The following is a 23,586-nucleotide window of genomic DNA, read 5'->3' as shown; positions in this document are numbered from 1 at the left end:
ACACAATCAAATTCACATTACGTATGAACAACCCCCGTATGAAAACATCAAACAAAATCATATTGTCAACATCATATTCACCCATGTAATCTTCCACACATTATATATGCCCAATTCAACTACAATCAATCAAATAACGCCATTGGAGGATTCAACTTCAACCAATCAAATAATTTGTGTTTCACCTAAATTAACCCAAATATCCAAAACCCTAATTTCAAAGGAATAATTTTCAAATCAATTAAAACTTTGTGCTACTATTCCATGACAATATAAGCAATTCAATGATCCGATTATGAGTAACTATCATGAACAACAAATAAAGAAAATCAATCAAAATTAAAATTTGTTACCTAGTTTTGATTTGTTGATGAAAATCAACAAAAATACCACCCAAAGCTTCCTCTTACCGGCTGGAACAAACCCTATTGAGATTATACCTAAACACCCACCAATTTGTTACGACACACCATTGAATCTTCTTAACCCGTTTCTTATTTTTTGTTGAAAGAACTAAACATACAGAAGAGAAGAAGAGAAGAGGAGAAGAAAAGAAGAGTCACTGCGTGTTTCAGGATTTAACCCTGACACGCCATTACAAATGACGTGTGGACCGGTCAACGAAGTCAATACGCCATTCCTAATGGAGCGTGCTCTTATTTCAATGATACGCCATTTCTAATGGCGTGCCGCGCCAATTCTAAAGGCGTTCCAATGCCGGATCCTGGATTACCACTGCGGCTAGGTAAAGAGTTTTGCTGACGTGGTTCCAGGATTCAGCTTGAATCCTGGAGGACCATTAGACCCAGTCTAAGGGATGCCTGTTGAAATGATGCGTTGGAATTGTAAAATCCTGTTTTAAGAATCGAGTTCCCTTACCAAGGTTTTCTCCTATGAGTAAAGTAGTTACAACCGAAACTAGATTTTTTTTGTCATAGGAAAGAAGATACATTACACTAAGAACTTAAACTAAATTTTACATATCGGGAGTATTTCCTGAGATCTCCAAACTCGTGAGCGAAGACTCAATCCACTGACCTCATACTTGAGAGTCAGGCTCCTGACCAACTGGGCTAACCCCTGATGGTTAAAACAGACGCGAGAGGGAAGAATTGATCCCGCGACCTGCTACTTGCATTGTATCTCACAGAACCACCTGTGCCAACCCTTTTATGCCGAAACTAGACTGGTAATTGTAGATACCTCCTGGGTATTTAAAATATGTTCAAATTTTCGTTGATCATTAATGAAAGAAACATATATCCCGAAAATATTAGCTTTGAATTTGTTGTCATTTAATTTTAATGAAATATGTTGTAATTTCATAAAATTCTATCAAATATGTTGTAATTTTTTTATTAATAATGTTGTAATTTGTAATATAGGATTAAATTTCAGAAAGTTCTAAAACTAGACCAACATATCTGGCTAAAAATTTCTGAATTAACATATATACTGGATAGAACCGATTATGGTTTGAAAAGTAAAGGTATTTTCAAATTAAAATTGCTAATGAGTCTAATTATAGGACACAACTAAACACGAATCAACCGGTTCCGAATGCCCATTGACAGACCTAGGTGAAGAGATACTCTCAACTTTTATAAAGCAATTGACGCAGAATATGTTTTCCTAGTGATTTTCTTGCTACGGGAAACAAAAAACATGCTGTAGAGCAACTGGTGTTAGATTGAGCTAATATTAGCAATATTCGTTAGCGGGCATGTCATCACTGAGCAGCCAAGTTGCCAACGGCAAAGACCTGGCCAGTCGGACAAGAGAGCCGAGAAGTCATATATTTACCCTTAATGATCAAATTAGCGGTTTCGTTATTTACTGTGGAGTAATAACAACACAAAATTGATTGAAAAGACCAAAATCAACAATTCCCGGATGAAAAGGACATTTAAATTTTGATACTGTTTAAATGAACAAAAATGTAAAAATAGCGGGATGCTTAAATCCAGTTTCATCCTTGCTATTTTTTTGGTGTCCATTTCATCCATACTAATTTATACGCGCCCATTTAAACCATGTTTTAAAAATATTTGGATAAATGAACCATTTTTCATAATAATAATCAAATGCGGTGATTTTGGTTATCTCATCGGATATGTCCTCTCATGTATACCAGAAAAAATTCTGACAACATAAACACTCCAACATTTACATTTGTTTATTTACATGTTTAGGAGGGAAAAATATTAACGTGTCTTTTACGATCTCCATGCTCCTGTTGAAACTTGAACAAATGATATTCTTATCCTGTTCTTCCATTTTACCACAAGACACATGTTCTTTGGTTTTGGTTCATGTCACGACCTGACCCACATGTCTATGAAATTTTTTACCTTCTCCAACACTGCTTTAACAGCTCATGGTATGGGAATGGGATTTGTATTCTCAGGGAAAGCATCATCAGGTCGAAGACTTGATCGGGTCAAGTCTTCCGATTGCTCCCTAGTGCCTACAACATTAGGATGTCACAGTTAATTCCATCACATCATAAGTTATTTTTCGAGGTAAGAACCAGAAACATGATGGTAACGGTTCTGGTTCTCGCCAAACATGTTTTTCTTCCTACACCATCATGAATAAAAATCATTTTGGAGAAACCTTCGTCCTTTTGAAATCCAAGCTAAATACATGAAATTGATGGAGGGAAAAAGAAATTCCAATGACAACCACAGTACTTCCAAAAAAAAAACATCATTATTCAAATCTCTTAACTATGCATAGAGAGAAAAGGGAGAGACGTGTGATACCAATTATATCTGAACTGAAAAGAAGTATGTCTGACACGGGAGGGGGCCAATGTCTTGACCTAAATATTCCCGTGAGACTTAGCTCCAGCTCCTACTATCCTCTCACTCGCGTCGCCCGTGAGTTTCTTTTTCAGTCTTTTGAGTTTTGACTTGTTTTTCCCATTTATTGTGAATCAATAATGGATAAACTGATAAAAGATGAACATTTCAGAATCCGTACAGTCACGTTGGTTCATCTTTAGCAACTTGAATTTGATACTGGCAGTCCTATTAGGAGGCTAGCTAACACCGCAGCCATTAATTTGACACTGAAAAGAGGCTAGCCAAGCGCAGTTCTAGGTTGGTGGAAGAGTTCACTTTGGTTTCTCAAAAAACACTAATAGGGGTGGGTCCTGCCACCCCTAATTCGGGGTACGGGCAGTAGCTAGGGACGGCATAATATGAGAATTATACGGTTCAGATAGATCGGATTCGGTCAAAAATCTGGTCAACGGTTCGTTGTTCGGATAGTAGTTCGAAACGCCATTCGTACGTGCATAATCGTTTTATAAATGTGAGTTCGGCACTTAAAATTCGTCTTACATATATGATAAATTGATAAATATTATGACCTTATTACGAGACTAATTTTATGTGTATATGATTTATAAGATGAAAATAAATAAATTTAGCATGATTATTTAACAAGAAGTAAACAATTTAATCGCATTAGTGTATTATAAAATGAGTTTATAGAATTTTAAACAAAAATCAACACATAAAACACTGGTTAAACAACTACCAATATAAAATTTTAACTGAATAATTATATTTAAATATAAAGTATATACAAAATCAAACAAAAACCAATCAACAGAATTCTTGTCGGAGAGTTATCTATGGGAGTTCTAATTCGGAAATATCATTCGGATTCGGTCAGTTCGCATACGTTCGCGAATCATTCGTGAGGTCCATATAATCCGCGAACTAGGTTCGGAATTCAAATAATTCGAAAATATCATTCGGATTCGGTCAGTTCGGATACGGTCGTGAATCATTCGGGAATGATTCCTAGAATTACTAAATAGAGGCTCATCCCTATTAGTAATAAGAAATGATATGTTTACCTAATAAACTTCCCGATTTTTATCCCGCATTTAATAACAAATGGGACCCACATACGCCCTTTACATATCCCGATGTTGAGAAGCTTTATCTCTTCCATTGATTTTCTTATCGGGATTTTTTCTTTGCGGGATAGTGCCGGTAAGTGTATCGCTTCTCGTTAGTGTTTCAGGAGATACCAAATTGAAATCTTCGGCGACACCATAATTATGATTCAATCCACCTTGAGGCGGGTGGGATAACTATCTTTTATCCTCCCTACTTCTCTAAAAGTAAGGGTTATGTGTAGTCTCACTACCAATTTTGTCCTGCCATGGACACCACCACCAATTTTCTTTTGGCATGAACTCATTTATTTTCTTTCTTTTTTTACTCAGAAATGACGATATTATTAGAAAAAGACAAACTACCATTAAGATGGTGATAATTTGCCAATAAAGGAACATACAAGCTCAATTACAGTAGGGCTCTGAAAAAAACTAACGCATTACAACATCACAATTATGCAAAACAGTGTTCAACGAAAACTCATTAAAAATATCCGTATCAGCGCACCAGTTGAAGATAAAAATCTTGACGTTATTAAAAATAGAACTCACGGGTTTATACTTCCCATTGAACAATCTCGCGTTCCTTTCAATCCACATTGCCCACCAAATAGCAAAATGATAAATATCCCACATTCTTCTTCTAATTGACGTAGATTTATCTTTTTTCTTATTCCACTCCCATATTGTGCTTCTAACACATTCTTGAAAAACCCACTGCAACTTATAAAAGTTCAAAAAGTAGTGCCAAACATCCCTTGTAGTTTCACAATGTAAGAAAATATGTTGGTTTGATTCTGGTGCTTTAAAGCAACCAACCATTTACCGTTGTGACATTTCTATAAGAACCAAAAGTTGGTGCCGCATTATAACAAAGAGTCCACACAAAGAAGATTGCCTTTTGAGGAATTTTAGGATTCCAAACGCTTCTGTGTGGAAACCTCAGTAATCCATCATCTTCCAACAATCAACGTACGGTAAATTGTTTACCTGCTTGCCACACTCTTTGATCATCATCACCATCCACAACAATACTTGGAAGTAGATTAATAAGATGTGTTATATCATCTAGTTCTTCATCTTTTAACGCCCTAAAAAATACAAAATTCTAACTATTATCATTATTGATGGCCATCATCTCTTGAATAATAGCATCCTTCCTCCTACTGGTTTTATAAAGAGTCGGGAAAAGAGTCTGCAAAGCTTGCCCATTAATCCATTTGTCCTATCAAAAGAGACACCTATTGCCACTATTCACCTAAATTGTTGAATTCAATTCAGCCACAAAACCCGTACCATAAACTTTTCCTATAAAAAGTTTTTAGGTTTCTTCCAAACTTTTGATTAACCACCTTCCTCCATAGGGCATTCTCCTCCTTGTCATATCTCTATGTCCACTTATCATACAATGCTTTGTTTATCGGTCCCAGCTTCTTAATACCAAGTCCTCCTCTCTTTTTAGGTAAGTTAGCTATCTTTCATCCCACATTGCTCAAACAGTCAAAAGGCCAAAAAGTCAAATGGTCACATGACCGACTAGGTTCCTCACGGATAATATTAAAATAATATTATTTTAATATTGTTAAAATATTGATCGCACGAGCAAAGTTCTACTTGCTCATTCGAGCAAAATCAAGAGTTTCAGTCAAGATCAAACTCTTCTGAAAACCCAAAATATTGCTCGAACGCGCGTCAGAAATTATCAAAATTCTCAGAATTGAGACACGGACAGTATGGTGGCACGGGCATGCCACCTTGACCGACCAAGGTCGTCCCTTAGGCTTGCAAGGATCCGATCCCACATATTTTAACAATTTTGACCTAGTTAATCTTCTAGAGTTCATATTAGATTCAAACTCTTCCCAACCAACTTGGAACTTGTTCAATCGACCACCAGCTGGTCCCACGACCACCAAGGTCCGGTTTCATATCCATTGGTCGGCGTCTCATCTCTCCATAACTAGGCTTTACTGCTTAATGCTCAAGCGAGCACTATTTTAATAAATGATTAAACCAGCATTTAATCATCTTTTTACCAACTGGTCTATAAAGGACTTTGGTGCATGCTCACTCGAGCACCTGGGCGTTATATGGTCGGCCATCATCCCATGTAGTCGGTCCCTCTCTCACTCAGTGATTGATTTTCAGTAAATCATCAATTGATCAACAATCGATCAAAATTAGGGTTTTGAACTGAATGCTTCGCAAATCATAATTCTGATCAGCAAGTTTAAGCACTAATTAATAATTTTATGTTGATCCAGCAATCAATATCTTGATTAGTTATATAATATTCGGCCCAGCTACCAATATTTTAAATTAAAATTTTATTTTATTTGGTCACGCTACCAATAATTGTTCAGACGAGCAATATTTGCTCAGACTACCAATATTTATTCAACTATCAATATTCAATAATCCATCAAATGAGCAATATTTGCTCAAACGGAACTAGTAATATTATTCAATAACCAATGTTTGATACTTCATTAATCGAGCAATATTTGCTCAAGCAAGCAATATTTGCTTAGTCTATCAATATTCATCATGTTGATTCAATTATCAACATGCATTCGAGAACTATACATATGTTCCCGCAGACATGTTTAATCCATGAATCATAGAGCATTCTTAAATCATGCTCGACAATTCTTAGACTCATTGTCTAATCAAGTCAACAACTGACTAAATAAATACACGTCTGCCTTGCAGAATCCATAATCATGAGACATCAATCATGTCACATGGGGGTATATTAATTAGGGTTTTGGTCTGGCGGCCTACGGCACGTGATGAGAAATGTGAGTAAGTCGTGCAAGCAGTTTAGGGAGTTAGAAAAGTAATGGGTGGACAATCAACCATGTCTCCGCACGACCTGGAACTGGTTTAACCACAATTTTCACTTTCCCACTCTTTCACTCGAGCAACCGTCACACTTACTGGAGATCAATATTCCGGAAATATAAATAAGTCTCTGAATTCACGATTGAAGGACAATCTAAGAATCCATCAATCTCAGATAGACAGAATTATCACAAGAATTCTCATGTGAACAATCACTCTCAACTGAGCAGAATTCAAACTTATTCGAACCCAGCAGTTCATTTGCAAAAAACCTACAACACATTCACGATCCTTGATCACCATTGATCTCACACACTTCTCAGCTTCCCTCCTACAGATCGACCCTCTTCCCTCTTTGTAACCGAATTGACTCGGGAACGACCATGGTCTTGGTTTAGGCCGGAGTCCTACAGATTAATCTCTCGAACTCAAAGCACTTCGTGCAGTGCATCTGTTTGAGGTTAAGCAATTTGCTCGTTCGAGGAGCCCCGTCCGCACGGTCGTCTCTTCACTTTCCTAAAAAACCAGCAAATCGTTTTGTCTAGTCAACACCTGGTAGCGTGATATCAAGGTTAGTACTATAGTGTTAAAGGTGGTGGCATCATATGATGTATGTTGTTGGCATGTTATATTATGTTATATTAGAATTCCCTGTCAAATAACGTTGTGCCTTTTTGGCGACATGCTCAACGGCCGTGATTATATATCATCAATTGACACCAATACCACATGGATTATTCTATATCCTATGGTATTTAATTACAATTCTCGGCAATCGCACGAGCTTCTTAGGTAACATGGAACATCCAAGACAGTGCAAGGATTCAACGAGCATCAAATGTCTAAGAGGAAAGGCTAACTCTTTCATATGAAAAAAAAATGTTTGAGTGCTTTTGGAGTGCTTTATTTTTTAAGGATTGCAGGATCATGATATTGAAAAAAACGTGACTTGAATATGATAATGAAATGTCGTCTTATTGTACAAGACATGATTTGTAAGAGCAAAGGCTATGGATAGTCTCCAAATGGAAACTAACTCTTTCATATGAAAAACTACTCGTCCATATGAACGAGTGAAGTTAATATGGGCAAATACAAAAAAAAGACACTACACAGGAGACAGTCTCCCGTTTAGTTAAAAAAAATGGATTTTGGACCAGACGGGGAACTGTCCCCCGTCCAAATAAAATAAAATAAAATAAAATCTTCTTAGACATGGGACAATCTCCCGTCAAAGAAAAAATCTAAAAAAAAACTTCATAGATGGGGGATAATCCCCCGTCAAAATAGAAAAACGAAAAAAAAAAAATTTAACGGTGGATAGTCCCCCGTCTAGTGTGAAACTCCCAACCACTCGTTCATCTGAACGAGTGTCTGGAAGGATTTGGGAGAAAAATGGGATAAAGACTACCCATAGCAGCCTCTAATTAGACCAAATTGGTAGTCACTCTTTCAAAATGAAAGGGTTACATTACCCATAAGATTTGCTCTAAGCATGAAAGTTTGGAAGAAGAACGAGCTGCAGTTTTTCCCGGTCTAGTATATATGACAGTCAACTTGCCCACTGCTCATTATTCGAATCTGAAAAATACAATAGCGTACCACCAACTATGATTTGATTTTGTTGAGCACGTTAAAGCGTGTCCTGATAGGGTACAACGCATGATCCCTCAAAGGTTAATGAAGTTGGTGAAGAAACTAAGAAAGAAGAAGATGAGATTCATCCTCTATTGAGATCAAACTAAGATATGACCGTTACAGATTAAAAGAGCGCTTAAGATAGAATACTAGAGGAGCGTAAAATGAAAATGACAAACAAATATTTCTTATATAGATATGTATTCGGTATTGGTCTGATATTACTAAGTACCCTCTTAGGCCAAAACCTCAGTTTGCGTTAGGGAAATTATCCTTAGCACTCTTATAGAGTTATGGCAAAAATATCGTTTGTTCCTTTTTTAGGCGGGTCCATGTCTGTTTGGTCATTTGGTCAAACGCCTTTACTGTTTGGTCCATAATTATTTAAAAGTAGTAGAAATTGACGTTTAATCCCATTTGTACTGGGCTTTGGACGCTCTAGTCCTGGCCTCTAAGGCCTAGTACTAACTAATCCTAATTTTCAAACTAATTTAGTCCATAATTATACGAGTCAGTTCAGATTTCAGCCGATCTAGAAATTACCCTTTTTTGTTTTTACCATAACTATCCTTTTCATTTTTTCGTATTCATTTCAGGCTTAGATTTTTTTTTGGAGAGACGACGATTTACAAAGAAGAAATTTGAGAAAGAAGAACAATATCTGAACTCCATTGAAACGAAACCAAAATCTCTTAACCTTTGATGGAGGCAGTAGAAGCATAAGGGAAGCAGGTAGAAACAAGTGTTATGCCATGACTGCTAAGCATAAACCAGGTTTAGATCTTAGAAAATATTACGTTGTTCACGATCTTCACCTTCAAGTTCGACAGAAATCTCATTATTTAAATCGTCTTGAAGATCACCGTAATGATCCTAATTCTAGAGGTAATTATCTAATTGACTTTTCTTTTTAACATCACTGCCTAACCTAATTTCAAAAAAAAATCGGTCAAATTAGAGTTCTTTTTGCTTAATTGATGTGGTTTTGTGTTAGTTTTAGGTACACTTTTACTTGTTCTACACTGAATTTGTTGTCGATTTCCCTTTTTTATCTTCAATTCTGGCTAAACTAGGGTTTTGATAGTTTAATATTTCATCATTTGATTAATGCTGAATTATGTCTGATTATTAAGTTTAGAGTGTTAGTATAGGACATTGTGGGTGTTGGTTTTATTAAAGGAAGGAAGATTTCAGAATTTCATGAGTAGGGAGGAGTTTTAGAGTAATTGGAATAAAATTTTGGCTTACGAAGCGTGTGTATTTACGATAGCGAGGATGCTCAAAAAAGAGTTTTAGTTGGTGGAAGTTATGGGGAAATCAAAGGTGTTTGGTAAGGTAAGTTGTAAGTTGAGATTTTTTATGTTTTGTTTGGATTTGACGATGTTTTAAACTTCCGGCAGCAGGCGTGTCGGAGCTCGTAAACCATTGTCGTTCATCCTAATTATTAGAAGCATCACCACAATTTTCTTCCAGATTTATGAAAGTTAAATTTTTATTGATCTCCCTGCAGCGAGTCATGTCGACCTCTATGAGACGTAAATCCGATAAGAGAACCATATATAGTATGGTTCGGTTCCCAAACCCAAGGTATTTCTTCTTTTAATTTATTTTATAATAATCTTTGTTGAACTAGCTAGTCTACATTTTTATGTGTAAGGTTAAGATTATAAAAATAAAACTGCCAAAAAAAATTAGGGAAAAGTTTAGAGAGTTATTTAACTTTCACTAGAGGAAATAAGAGAAGATATGTTTTTGAAGTTTGATCTATTTAGGTCTTTTGGATTGATTTTGTTGCAATTTGAAACTTAAGTACTTGCTGCTGGTGTACAAACTATTCAGTTAAGTTTTCTTTAGACTTTTCGTTCGGATAAAAAGTTGGTATCGAATTAATGTGATGGTGAACAAACTTAGCTAGTCTTAGAAAATCTAAATGGTATGTTGTAAACATGTGATGCATGTATGTATACAAGCAAAAGTGCATGCTTATGTTGATAACGCTTGATTGTTGCTTGGTGGTTATATTATGTATGGGAGTTATAAAGATTCTTTTGAAGCAAGGGAGTTAGGAAGATGAATGGTGTTTTACTCTATTTTGTTTTAAATCTTATTTTGGTTGAGTTTGTTTCGGTAGAATTATTTGTAGCACGTTCGAAATGTTTGATACATTTTTTGGCATAGCTCGTTGTATCTTCAGTAGGTTAGACTCATCTGGTCTAGTCTATGAAGCTAATAATATTGATCCCCGACTTGATGTCAGAATAGCGTATCTTTTAGATCCATGAGATATGGTCGTGTGGGTTATGTCACGTCTTACATATAGTGTACGTATTTCTATTCATGGTTGAGAATAAACAAGGTTTATTTTGCTGGTAAGTGTAATAAATATAAATTCATACGATAAAAAGATAGTGCCAGTTCTTTGTTTGGTCGTACACATAAATATATTTCGCATATTCGGAAATGATGCGATTATATGTTTGATTTTACTGGTTGGCTTGGGTCGGAAGTAGACGATTATATATTATTCAAAGTTAAAAGTTCTCTGGTAATAGTGATATCTAGAGTTGCAATTGATCTCAGGTTGTATGTAGTCGCGATTGACCATTCTGCATTTTATTATACAGTTTCCTTTCCATAGGCCATTTGCACTTGATCCCGAAAGTAAAAATTAACGGTGTATTTTCTTGTACACCATATATGGGTGCACATAAAAGTGCACCTTTTTTTGTGCTTGGTATACGTGGTGTATATGCTTGTACACCAATTATTCGAAGCTTTCGACAACATTTGGCGTATGAAGTCTTAGCTAGATTTTTCTATTCTAGGTGATCGATATCTGAAACGAAGACGAGTATTTAGGTTTAGTTGGTCATCTCAATTGACGATTCAGCTGGATTATTTGAAGCGTTTCAACAATTTTTGAAACACTGAATCTTAGTTAGATTTTCTTATTCTAGTTCTTAATTTTAGGGACTAGATGGCAGAAGAGGAGGAAAAATGAAGAAAGTTTAGTAATGGGAGAAGCTGAAACTCTGTAGGAGGATCTAAAGAGATGGAAAAGCTTATCAACGGAATTCTTGAAAAATTTGAGCGATTGACTCAACAGGTAGTAGTAATCTTCATTTTCGCATGTTTGTTCATAATTATGCCTTAATTTGTTGTTATTCAGATGTTTATATGTCATTTCAGTTCAATTTCTTCTCTCTAGGTTTTATAGATGCTTGAAGCAGGAAAAACACTTTTCAAAGATATTAGTAACAAATTTGAAGAGCGTATTAATGCATAAGATAATTGAAGATTTAGAGAGTTGTTTTGATGATATTGTGAGATTTTATTTTAAGATATTAATTTCACTGCTATATACAATTCACAGGGAATAGATTGAGAAATGACATATGAGATTAGGGAACGAGGTCACTGGGCATAATAAATGGAGAAGCAAACACTAGTATTCACATGACTTTTTTTAAAGGTCTGAATTCTTGTATCTTTCTTTGTTTTTTCATTTCTGATTTTGATTTTGTTTTTTAATCTTTTGGTTTTGATTGTTTTGATGTTTATTTTGTGCACAGTAGTGATCAAGAAGCGCCTTCAAAAGTTAACAGCGGGATGTGATTTGGAATCAAAACAGGTTGAGGAACATTTTTTAGTTTTGTTTTTGTAATTGTTAGTGCTTTATTTAGTGTTGTAAACTATTGCATATGTAATTCCCAATTAATGCAATGACACGTGTTCCATGGGGTACACTTGAAAGTGTTGGCGACCATAAAATGTCCGGATGTTTGCTTTACTAGTTTGTGCACTTTTTTGTTTTAATAATTAATGTGTACATATTTGTACACATGTTGATTATTTAGGTGTACATAGTTGTACACATGTAATTCATTTTGAAGTCTAAGAAATTAGGGAAAGCACTAATGTGTACATAATTGTACACATCTTATGTTATTTAGGTGTACGTAGTTATATTGATTATCTCGGTGTACATGGTTGTATACTTGCGGGAACTATATTTTATGTATACAAACCAAAAATTAGGAAAAGCACTAATGTGTGCAGATGTTGGATTTTTTATAGGTAAATGTAAGATTTGAAATTCAATCTCCAAAACTGAAATTTGGCTATTGTATTGTTCGCAGGGTTATAGCAGATTGAAGGTGCTTCCTTTGAGCTGTTTGAGGAAATTCCCAACAAAGTTTCCGGTTTCACGGTACTCGGTTAGTGTTCTTCACCTATATTTCTTCTTGGCTTTAACTTTAAGTGTCGATAAACTGGTTCAATTTGTTGCATAAGAAAATGTGTTCGCTTAATATAGGAATTTCACATGTGATATATTTTAGTTAAACGTGTGACGTTAGAAGCTGTGTACCTTACAACCTTAAACAACACAATGCACTTAATAAAGTATGTTGATTTCTGGCATTAAATTGAAGTGGCACTACAGGGTAAGTAAGATAATTACATATACTTCATGATCACTATACCTTATTACCTTATTAAACCTAAAATACGTGTGTACATATTTGTACACCTATAATATAATGTACATTCACATGTGACAAAAATTATATGTGTACATAATAGCCCATTTTAGGACTCTTAATCAAATTTCATGAACAATTTTTTTTCATGTTTTTGGATGCCGAATCATTGATGCTACGATTCACTGAATGTTGGTTATGACAGAAATTATATGTGTACAAAACAGCGCACTTGTAATACCAGTGTACATTTTTGTACACTTTTTAACACAAGTGTGTTGTAGGTGTGCACCAACGTGTGTGAATTTGAACTTGAGTATAGTATTATGCACCACCAGTTCATATTGTTGTGTGAAGTTGAACTTGATAGAACCGTGCTATTGTTTTTCAGTAGTAAGAATTTGATGATTTCCTAGTTCCAGATTAGTTTTGTTCTTCCATTTAATCCTTGTTTTTCTGAGATTGAGACTTGAGTCTGGCTGCATTTATTTGTAGTTTGATTGTTATTGAAATATAAATCTAAAATGTCCTTGATTTGGTTTGTTGGATTTTTGTAGGTGTGTGCACCATTATACACCATTGTACAATCTCAATAATATATATGATCTGTTTTTCCTTGTATGGATGTTGCATTAGTTGGATTTTTTAGGCGTGCACATAGTTGTACACTATTGTAATGTATAATAAGTTTTGTGGGAATGGATGTTAGATTTTTGTAGCTTCGTACATAACTGTACAATATTGTGCTCTCTCGAAAATATAAAAAAACTAATTCCTGATAAGACCCTCAATTGTTGTTTTTCGATATCATGAGATGATTTTTTAGTAGCATGTTTGCTATGAGTTCAGGTAATTTTCGATGGAGCTTAAGAAAGTGGAGAAGAACAATAAGCGGGTATTTTTTTGTAGATGGAAGATTTATTGGATTTTCTGATTTTAATAGCATGCTTGCTATGTGTTAGATTTTAGTAGCGTGCTTGTTAGTAGTGCTTAGGTGGACGATTCATGTTGTATGCGGTGCACAAACTGGTGCACCTTGTCTTGTCTTTGGATTTTTCTGGAATTTTGTAGAAATGCGCCTATTTGTATATCAGTGTAAACTAAAATTTTCAAAAAGTGGGAATTATATAGTCATATGGGTACTCTTTTTGTAGCTCTCGGAAAGAGCTTTCCGAATATATAAAGTTTGTGAATTTTGGATAAATGGTTCGGAAAATAAATTGTTTTTTAATTCTTTGGGGTTTTAGGTGTTTACACAAATGAGAATCTTTGAATTAGTGTTTACCCATCAATCTTTTCAAAATAGGAGTTTACACACATTTTTAAAATTCTACTACGGTCATCAAATTTGAATATTCAAACAACCATAATTTTTTACCTATTTACTGAATTTGCCATTTTACTAAAATAAAATAATGAAATAAAAAGGAAAAAAAAAGTTTGTTAGTATTATCTATGGTTTGTTGAAGAATTTATTTGACCGAGTTTTTTTTAGGATATTTGAATTAAAATGGACTAATTTGCTAAAATCTAGGTGAATTCTAGTAACATATTCTTAGCAAAAACGAATCCTTTTTTTGTTTTGTTTTTTAATGTAATATATTGCTAGCAAAACCAGATTTGATTTTTTATTTCGAAAACAATTTTTTGTTTGTTTTTTGATTTGTTTCTCTATTGCAGCCAAGTACATTGCTAGCAAAAACAGATTTGACTTTTGATCGCAAAACCATATATGTCTTGCAAAAACGGATGGTTTATTTGCACTAGCAAAAACGAATTTGTTTTTTCTTTCTCAAAATGTAGTGGAAAATTTCATTTCTGAACTCTAATAGAAATATAATTTCCATAAACTTTTGTTACACACTTCTATGCTTCCAAAAATAACTTACACATTTACAGTACATTAAAGTACCCAAAATCTTGAGATTTGATATTCGTTAGTTTCCATAAACCTAGTATATACGTGTACTGTATTATGTTAACCCATAAATACCGGAATATTTTGATTGATTTACCAAATAGTTTGATTAACAGTAAGACATTAATATAAATATAGAATGGATGTTGTTATATTAAGAAGGTTAAAACTGGAAAATAGGATGAAGAAAAAAATCTAAAATACCCCTATAATCTGTACTAAATGCAATATTATGTAGAAAAGTGGGCAAACACGTATTTCAAATTTTTCTATGGGGAAACAATAATTTGAAGATTGTGTGACGGGTAATCATCTAAATTTTATAATTATTTTTATATTATTTAAAATTGTTGACATCATCATGAGTCACTTTGGACTAAACTGTAAATATGTGGACTAAACTGTAAATTAGGAAGGTTATATATGTATTTTCTATATTTTAAATAAATTTTGGACTAAACCGTACCTAGTAACTCGGGATGGACTAATCCCTAACTTTTGACGCGGTTTTGGACTAAACCGTTTTTTCCCTTAAAAATATTAAACTGACAAAAATACCCTTCCGTGTTAATTTTTATTTATTTTCTTGTAGCAGTTCATTCCAGAAATGAAGTCCATACAAAAACCTAAAAAAAAACAGACTTCATTCCAGAAATGAAGTCCATATAACAACCCAAATAAACAGACTTCATTCCAGAAATGAACTCCATATAAAAACCTAAATAAACAGACTTCATTCCATAAATGAACTCCATACAAAAACCTAAAAAAAAAGTTCATTCCAGAAATGAAGTCCATATAAAAACCTAAAAAAACAGAGTTCAATCCAGAAATGAAGTCCATATAAACAGACTTCATTTCAGAAATGAAGTCCATATAACAACCTAAATAAACAGACTTCATTCCAGAAATGATGTCCACATAAAAACCTAAATAAACAGACTCCATTCCAGAAATGAATTCCATACAAAAACCTAAAAAAACAGAGTTCATTACAGAAATGAAGTCCATACAAAAACCTAAAAAAAACAGACTTCATTCCAGAAATGAAGTCCATATAACAACCTAAATAAACAGACTTCATTCCATAAATGAACTCCATATAAAAACCTAAATAAACAGACTTCATTCCAGAAATGAACTCCATACAAAAACCTAAAAAACAGAGTTCATTCCAGAAATGAAGTTCATACAAAAACTTAAAAACACAGAATTCATTCCAGAAATGAAGTCCATATAAAAACAGAGTTCATTTCTGAAATGAACTCCATATAAAAGCAGAGTTCATTTCTGGAATGAACTGCAGCATCATCATCTTCGTCGTCTTCAACAACAACTTCGTCTTCAACAACACCACCGTCTTCATCATCAACGACAGTAGTAGTAGCAGATCTTTATCTTCTTCATCATCAAAATCAAGATTAACACCATCGTCTTCATCGTCAACAACAGCAGCAACAACATATCTTCATCTTCTTCACCATCTTCATCGTCAACAGCATCAGAAAAAAGAAAATCAAGATTAACACCATCGTCTCCATCTTCTTCATCATCATCATCAAAATCAAGATTAACACCATCGTCTTCATCGTCAACAGCAGCAGCAACAACATATTTGCATCTTCTTCATCATCTTCATCGTCAACAGCAGCAGAAAAAAGAAAAATAATCCTAAGAAATCATATTCAACAATACCAACATCATCGTATTCATCGTCTACAACTACCGATCTAAATATCTAAATCCATTTTCACCTTCATCACCATCGTTTACAGCAGCAGGAAGAAAAATAGAAGAAAAAAAATGGAAACGCCATTAACAGGAGGAAAAAGAAGAAGAAAGAAAAAGAGAGAGATATTAGATCTGGAAAGATGAGAGAGAAAGTAAATCTGAGAATGATTTATTTTCTCTTACTTTTTGACTATATATATGGTCCTTATCCAAAAGGGTATTTCTGCCACTATAAGGTAACACTTACATCATCTATGACATCACCCTAGGACCAAACCATAATTTTTAGAACCAAATTATAATTTATATTACTAAATAGGACCAAACAGACAATTGACTAGGTCCATTGGACTAGACTGTCTCTAATATATTATTTGTAGGACCAATTGGTATTTCCTTGCAGAGTTATATCGTTTGATAAAAGAAACCTTCCTTATCCTCACAGTTTCCTATAAATTCTCTACCATGACACTTACAATTCTTGGCATTTAAGCGGAATTGGATTGCACGATGCTTTTACCATGACACTTGCAATTTTCTCATTTAAGTGGGCACCATAGAAGTTTTTCCTATCAACTCCTGTAGATTTGGACGTTTGATAGAGAAACCTTCCGTCCGTCAAAATTTCCTATAACATCTCTATCATAACACTTGCAATCTCTATATTTAAGAGGAATTGGGAAATTTTGGGCACCATAATTCTTGTTGTTACCATACCACTTTCAATTCTGTGTATTTGGGGGAAAGCCGATGTATATAGTATAGTGGTAAAGTCACTGGATGATGATACTAGTGATCCGAGTCTTAAACTCGTCAACAAAACTAGGATCCTTTCCCATTTACATAAATGGATTCTGAAATTTGAAAAAAAATTCACCCAACTACTTTTGGTCCATTTGGATCGAGAGAAATTGAAGGAAAATTCAAGAACTTTCAATTCCAAGTTAAAGCGAGTGGATAAGATCGTGACTGAAGTTATAACAGGACTTTTCATCGGGCGAGTATTTTTAAGTTTTTGTGCGGTATAATTCAAATGACGTAATAGTTAGATGGAAGGATCTCTTTTTCTTGCCTCCATGATTTTGTGTATTTGATTTTTTTTTGGCTAGTTTGTATTTTTCCAATCTTTTTGCCGCTTGGGAGTCTTCTATGATGTTTGTATATTCTTTTGGGGCTTACTAATTTTTTTTAAATATTATCATTTTTTGATATAATCTTTTTATCCGACACATAAAAAAGACAAACAAACTCTCGGGCACCAAATTATTTTCAATGAAAAATAAATTCTATGCATTTAACATGATTGAGAATATTTTGGACACCAGAGAGACTGCTTGCGCTTAATTATGCCGACACATAAAAAAAATAAAAAAATGATAAGGTGTAAAAACAGAAACGTCACCCCTATAATATTACTACAATTCTTAGAGAAGGGTAACTCAAAAATCATGCACCAGAATCCATAATCTATGGGTGAGGAGAATGGTTTTATTTGCATTCCATCAGGACTTCGTTGAAAAATGTGTAAAAGTTTTTGTTGACCTTTTAGATTCAGAGAGAAGCTTTCCAGATTATGTGGTGCAGAGCTAATGACAGTAAACTGTGCATGGTTATATTACAAGTTAGAATCTCTCTCTCTCCCTCTCTCTGGATGATTTCATTTTAAACTAAAGATCTAAAGAGAAAAGGGAGATCGTCTTCATGCACAAAAGGTAGTAGCAAAGTCTGTATCAATGTTCCATTTGTAACTATTTCTTCATGATTACATTTTGCATTGATTGATAAGAAGAAGAAAAAAAATATCTTTCTTGCGGTATATTAATAGCTCTTCATAAGTTAACCTCTCTTCCATCTATTCTAGTGCTTCAATCTTGGGTTACTCAAAAGATATATTCCATTTAGAGGTATTTTCATCTCTTGGTTTTGTAATCTTCTCCTGTCTTCGTTTCTTTGTCTGTTTAATACTATCTTGTTTGGATATGGTTCTTAGCAGCTCCATTTCAGTTAACTTACAGTAGAGTTTGTTGATATTTGCTTCACATGGTTTTGACTTGTCTCCCCAAATTATACAAAATCAAGGGCTTTGTCTTTTATTTGTCTTTTTCGATGATTTATTCTTCTAGTGATTCAATCAGTTTTTATCTCAGCGTTTTATTTTCCAATCGTCAAGCTTGGATTGGTTTTCTGTAACTCCCATGAGTTATTTTCAAATCAAGACCTAATATTTTGTTGTCGCCCGGTCTTATTCTAGTAACTTCAGAGAATATTAGATCAAGTTCTGTGATATTATATATCGAAACTAGATATGTCTCTCCTTTACTATCACCATCTTAGATTATAAGTTCAGGTAATCTACGTTTTTGGTTTTGGTGAAGATTTATAATTCTGTTTTTGGATCTTACGTAATCAGTCGAGTTCGATGCATGCAAGAGCTGATTTCCCACGTTCATCATCGATGTGTTGAGAAAGGATGATAAAGCCAAACCAGCTGCTGATATGGTTTGTACAACTGATGATCTACTGGAATGGAAAGATTTCCCCAAAGGCCTTAGGATTCTTCTCCTGGATGAAGATATCCACTCCGCTGCCGAGATAAAACTAAAGCTTGAACAAATGGATTATATCGGTTAGAAGCACACCTCTGATTCCTATACTAGTTGGTTGTTTTTGTTTAAAGTTTGTTTAAGGATAAGAAAAATAGCATTACAAGTTTACGAGGTGAATTAGCTGCCGCTGAGATAAAACGTGATGCATGAGTGCGGTTCATATGCCTTCCGTGTATAGCATTATGAATGAATTTATGACTTCCTGCTTTGTTGATCTTTAGTAAACAACTTATTAGAATCAATTAATGCATTAGTGCAAATACGAGAAGTCTAGACGGATCTACTTGTCATATTATCTCAAGCAATTAGTTCACCACTAAAGCTTGAAATTCTTGATAACCATTTTGTTTCTCATTATCAAATACATACTATCATTACCAAATCTTTTGTGTTCACAGTGTCTGCATTCTGCGACGAAAATGAGGCCATGGAAGCACTTTCAAACAAATGTGAGAGCTATCATGTTGCGATTGTCGAGGTAATTTACACAAGCAAAATACATAGATACACATCATCATACATAAACACATTATACGCTGGGCATCCATATATGTACTTTCTCACGTCTTCACAAAACTCAAAAAATACTTAATATATATATATATTTTTAAAGCATAGAAAAAGAATAAATGTGTATTCCTGAGTAGAAAAAAAACTTACTATTTTTTGCTCAAGTATCTCAAAAAAATAAACAATATCATATTTTAAAAGTCCGAGTCAGTGGTATTTAAGCTGCATTTTCTGTATAGGTCAGTACAGGGAATAACCTTGGGAGTTTCAAGTTTTTAGAGAATGCGAAGGACTTGCCCACCATCAGTAAGTGTTAATGCCTCTGGGTTATGGACCTTCTTTGTAAAGTATACTGCAGTTTCAACCATTTCACCCTTTTCTTCAATTTTTAATTTGATTATCAAATTGAACAAAATTATGTGATTTACTAATTGAAGCTGAGATACATGTATTAATGTAGACGTAAAAAACTGTTGGTGCAGTGATTTCAAGCACTCATTGTGTAAGTACAACTATGAAATGCATTGCGGTGAGTTTCTTTAATTACTTGGGATCTAACACAACACAATCTTTTAGAAACTAAGCTCTATGAATTCTAATTAATAGTTCACAGTGTTTTTCAAATTTTCAGCTTGGTGCAGCTGAGTTTCTTCAAAAGCCACTATCAGAAGAAAAACTAAGAAACATATGGCAGCATGTTGTTCATAAGGTTCGTTTCAGCAGTCTCAATGATGGTTTCTTAAGTAAACATTGAATTGGATTAATTTGATCTCTTACTCTAATATGCTATAATATTATATATCTACATGAAGCAAATATGCCAAAATTTCTAATTATTTTTTGAGCTGGTAACTGCTGAACAGGCCTTCAATGCAGGGGAACATTCTCTCTCAAAAATGTTGAATCCCACCGAAGAAACCGTATCTCCCGTTCTTCAACCTGCAGTAGAGAAAGACGAAAGCAAGGTTCAGACGTCGTTGGTAGAAATAGAGGATTTAACCAGAAGGCATGAGCTCCATCATGACCAGTCAACCGCCAGCGATAAATTTCCCGCACCATCAACTCCACAATTGAAGCAATCTGGAAGATTATTAGGAGAGAGCGAGTGCCAAGAACAACCAAATTGCCCCGTAGAGAAAGATCCAATGGACCATGACGGGGATGCAAAATCTGTCGAAAATTCTTGCAATATCTCAGTAGAAAATATTACAGCTAAGGTAGATAGTTCATCAATGCTCGTTAATGATTCGATCAAAGAAGAAGGTCCAACTAGTGGTTCCAAGTCCGCAAACCACTTACGCCCTAGACAAAAAAGTAATGACAGCATAATAAACTCCAAGGTAGAGGCAGGAAATCCAAAGAAGGCTTCTACTTCACATCAAAATTCATATGTCACCAGAGCTAGTAGAAAGAAGATGAAGGTACGTACTTATCACCAAGTTCATATATATGATCTCAATGCCTTATAATTGACCAAAAATTGTAATTGTCAAACTTCTCTGTGCACTCTATGATTATTTCGTGTTTAGGTGGACTGGACACAAGATTTGCATAAGCGGTTTGTGAAGGCAGTTGAGCAACTAGGCGTCGACCAAGCAATTCCTTCCCGTATTCTTGAGTTGATGAAAGTTGAAGGATTGACAAGGCACAATGTAGCAAGTCACCTTCAAGTTAGTAAGATATTTCCTTTTATGTTTGAATTCTGGAGGGAGCCGTGTGAAATCTCTGGCTTTGGTCTGCTGTTTTGTCACTGTCATTCTTCATATAAATACAACTATAAAAGTTTTCAGTCGAAACTGATCAATTCAATGTGATATAATGTGTTCATGTAGAAGTATAGATTGAACAGGAGACACATTTTGCCCAAGGAAGAAGATAGGAGATGGCACCATCCAAACAGACATTCCACACCGAGGAGCAATTATCAGCAGCACAAACCCATCATGGCATACCCTTCTTATCCTCCTTCAAGTCACCCAATCTGTCATGTGTGGGGCCATCCTAGTAGTCACTTACCTCCTCCTACAGCTCAAACGTGGGGTCATCCTAGCTTTCCCACGTGGCAGACTCCCGAAAATTGGCAATGGAAAACATTTCCTGGGGTAAACTTCTTGCGCATGAGACCTTTATATTTTACGAATATTTTTGTTTAAGCAGGTATAATTTATTCATCATGTTGCAAAACTTAACCAGAAGGGATGTTTTACCAGTATGATATGAACATTTCATGTTTCAGATGCATGTGGATGCATGGGGTTGTCCTGTGATGCCACCATCTCAAAATCCTAATTTTACCATTCCTCAAGTAAGTATGCATGTCCATGTATGAATGCATGTAGTTTGATGATAGTATATATATCATTAACGAATCTGTTGGATGACCAGATGCAGAACAATGCCTCAGCAGGTTATCAAAGTTTACTAGACACTACATTTGAAGATAGCAGCAGCATGGCTATGATTGAATCTAATCAACTGGTAAACCACATCTTCAAATTTGTACCTAGTGTTCGGCTTTAGTAACACTGCACGCTGACACAATATAGGCCCACATAAACATAGATCGTTGCTTTTATTTTCATTCTAAAATCTAGTCCTTTAGGTTTTCTGTCAATCTAGTTGGTACGTACTTTTTCTTCTTTCGTGCTAAACCATTTTATTTGCGTAGTACAATAATTTTGCTTACTTAGATGTGCATGCACATGCGACTCTAACTTGATAATTGTTACATTGTATTTTACACAGGCGGAGGAAGTAATTGACAAAGCTGTGAGGGAAGCATTAGATATGCCATGGCTACCTTTGCCATTAGGTCTGAAACCTCCATCAACAGAGAGTGTTCTTTTCGAGCTACAAAGACAGGGCATCTCCATCATTCCTCCTCAAAACCCTAACACGATGTGGCAGTGATACGACACCCACGTGAAGTTTTATCGTGATCTTGTCCATCGCGTGTAGACAAGATTAGAGTACAGTAGATTATCTACCGTTGAGGATGAGCCATGTATATGCTTTTTCAGCCAGATTTGAAACTTGTGGTTCTTAATAAATGGTCGTAAGGGCCCACTGAGTCGATCAGAAATTCAGTTTTGTCGCTTTCATGTTTGAGATGTCGAGGGATGAGGTGGGATGGACCTAATGCTGTTTGTCCGGGAATCGAAAAATTCTGTACGTGGCAGGGAGATACGGTGAGTTGGCTTGAAAAGAGAAAAACATTGTAGGAATAGGCAGGACCCTTCAGACTGTTCGAAAGTTATCCCGCACTTATTTTTCTCAATTTTCCAAGTAGACTTTTTGAACAGCGTTTCGTTGTTGAGGTCTCTGGCACCTAGTTAGTAAGTTCGCGAATCCATACGTATCAGCCGTATAACTGGGAATCTCGATTTAGATTCGTGAATTTCTAGCTCAAAATGAATTATACGTGTATTTACGAATTACCGAACCATACGGTCCGTGTAATACTTTGCCACATCATCACTAAATTATCATTTTGTATGTTATTTTTGACTTTCAAAATTTTACATACACCAATATGATTCCAATACCACCAACATACATATTATTTGTTGATTGTAATTCATATATCATATATATAGTTCATGTCAACTATTAAAAATGACTTTTTAACAGGTTAATATATGCCTAATTTTATACGCCGAATTCATATCTCTAAAACGAATTATACACGTACGTATGACGTTTCGTATTACTGCCGAATTACGAACCGTTGATGGAATTTTTGACCGAATTTGAATTTTACAAATTCATATAATACCCGTACGTATCCCGTTCCAAACGTTTTCCGTACCCCGAATTGCTAATTAGGCTCTAGCATTGTTGAGGTCTCTAGACTAGTTGCTCACTGGATTGTAATAGGAATGCATTCAGTATAACAATCAAAAAGAAAAAAACTGCCGAACAATCGATCCTCCCTAGTTTGAG

General features: G+C 34.9%; 1 protein-coding gene across 7 annotated transcripts; it reads left to right on the top strand.

Annotated features, from left to right (window-relative positions):
• Positions 1-17,973: 17,973 nt before the first annotated feature.
• On the top strand, positions 17,974-23,169 carry LOC113302076 (two-component response regulator-like APRR2). Of its 7 annotated transcripts, XM_026550920.1 has the most exons (13): positions 17,974-18,240; positions 18,390-18,432; positions 18,939-19,154; positions 19,533-19,612; positions 19,884-19,950; positions 20,127-20,173; positions 20,258-20,353; positions 20,508-21,065; positions 21,174-21,314; positions 21,477-21,746; positions 21,881-21,949; positions 22,030-22,122; positions 22,390-23,169. In XM_026550920.1, the coding sequence occupies exons 3-13, from the start codon at positions 19,025-19,027 to the stop codon at positions 22,552-22,554; spliced, it is 1,716 nt and encodes a 571-aa protein (XP_026406705.1). In that variant the 5' UTR covers positions 17,974-18,240; positions 18,390-18,432; positions 18,939-19,024; the 3' UTR covers positions 22,555-23,169. The 7 variants fall into 7 exon arrangements, with proteins under 7 accessions (XP_026406705.1, XP_026406703.1, XP_026406706.1 ...); XM_026550918.1 differs by lacking the exon at positions 18,390-18,432; XM_026550921.1 differs by lacking the exon at positions 18,390-18,432 and having other exon boundaries at positions 17,976-18,240; positions 20,276-20,353.
• The last annotated feature ends 417 nt before the right edge of the window (positions 23,170-23,586 follow it).

The sequence above is a fragment of the Papaver somniferum genome, chromosome 8 (assembly GCF_003573695.1).
Source record: "Papaver somniferum cultivar HN1 chromosome 8, ASM357369v1, whole genome shotgun sequence".
Classification (NCBI taxonomy): Eukaryota; Viridiplantae; Streptophyta; class Magnoliopsida; order Ranunculales; family Papaveraceae; genus Papaver; species Papaver somniferum.
The sequence above is the reverse complement of the archived record's forward strand: the minus strand, read 5'-3'. Positions and strand labels throughout refer to the sequence as shown.

Bases quoted from the DNA above. Each gene is read 5' to 3' on its own strand.
- LOC113302076 (XM_026550918.1), top strand. From the start codon at position 19,025: ATGGTTTGTACAACTGATGATCTACTGGAATGGAAAGATTTCCCCAAA. The intron at 21,747-21,880 runs GTAAACTTCTTG...TTCATGTTTCAG, and splicing joins AATGGAAAACATTTCCTGGG to ATGCATGTGGATGCATGGGG. The intron at 21,950-22,029 runs GTAAGTATGCAT...TTGGATGACCAG, and splicing joins CTAATTTTACCATTCCTCAA to ATGCAGAACAATGCCTCAGC.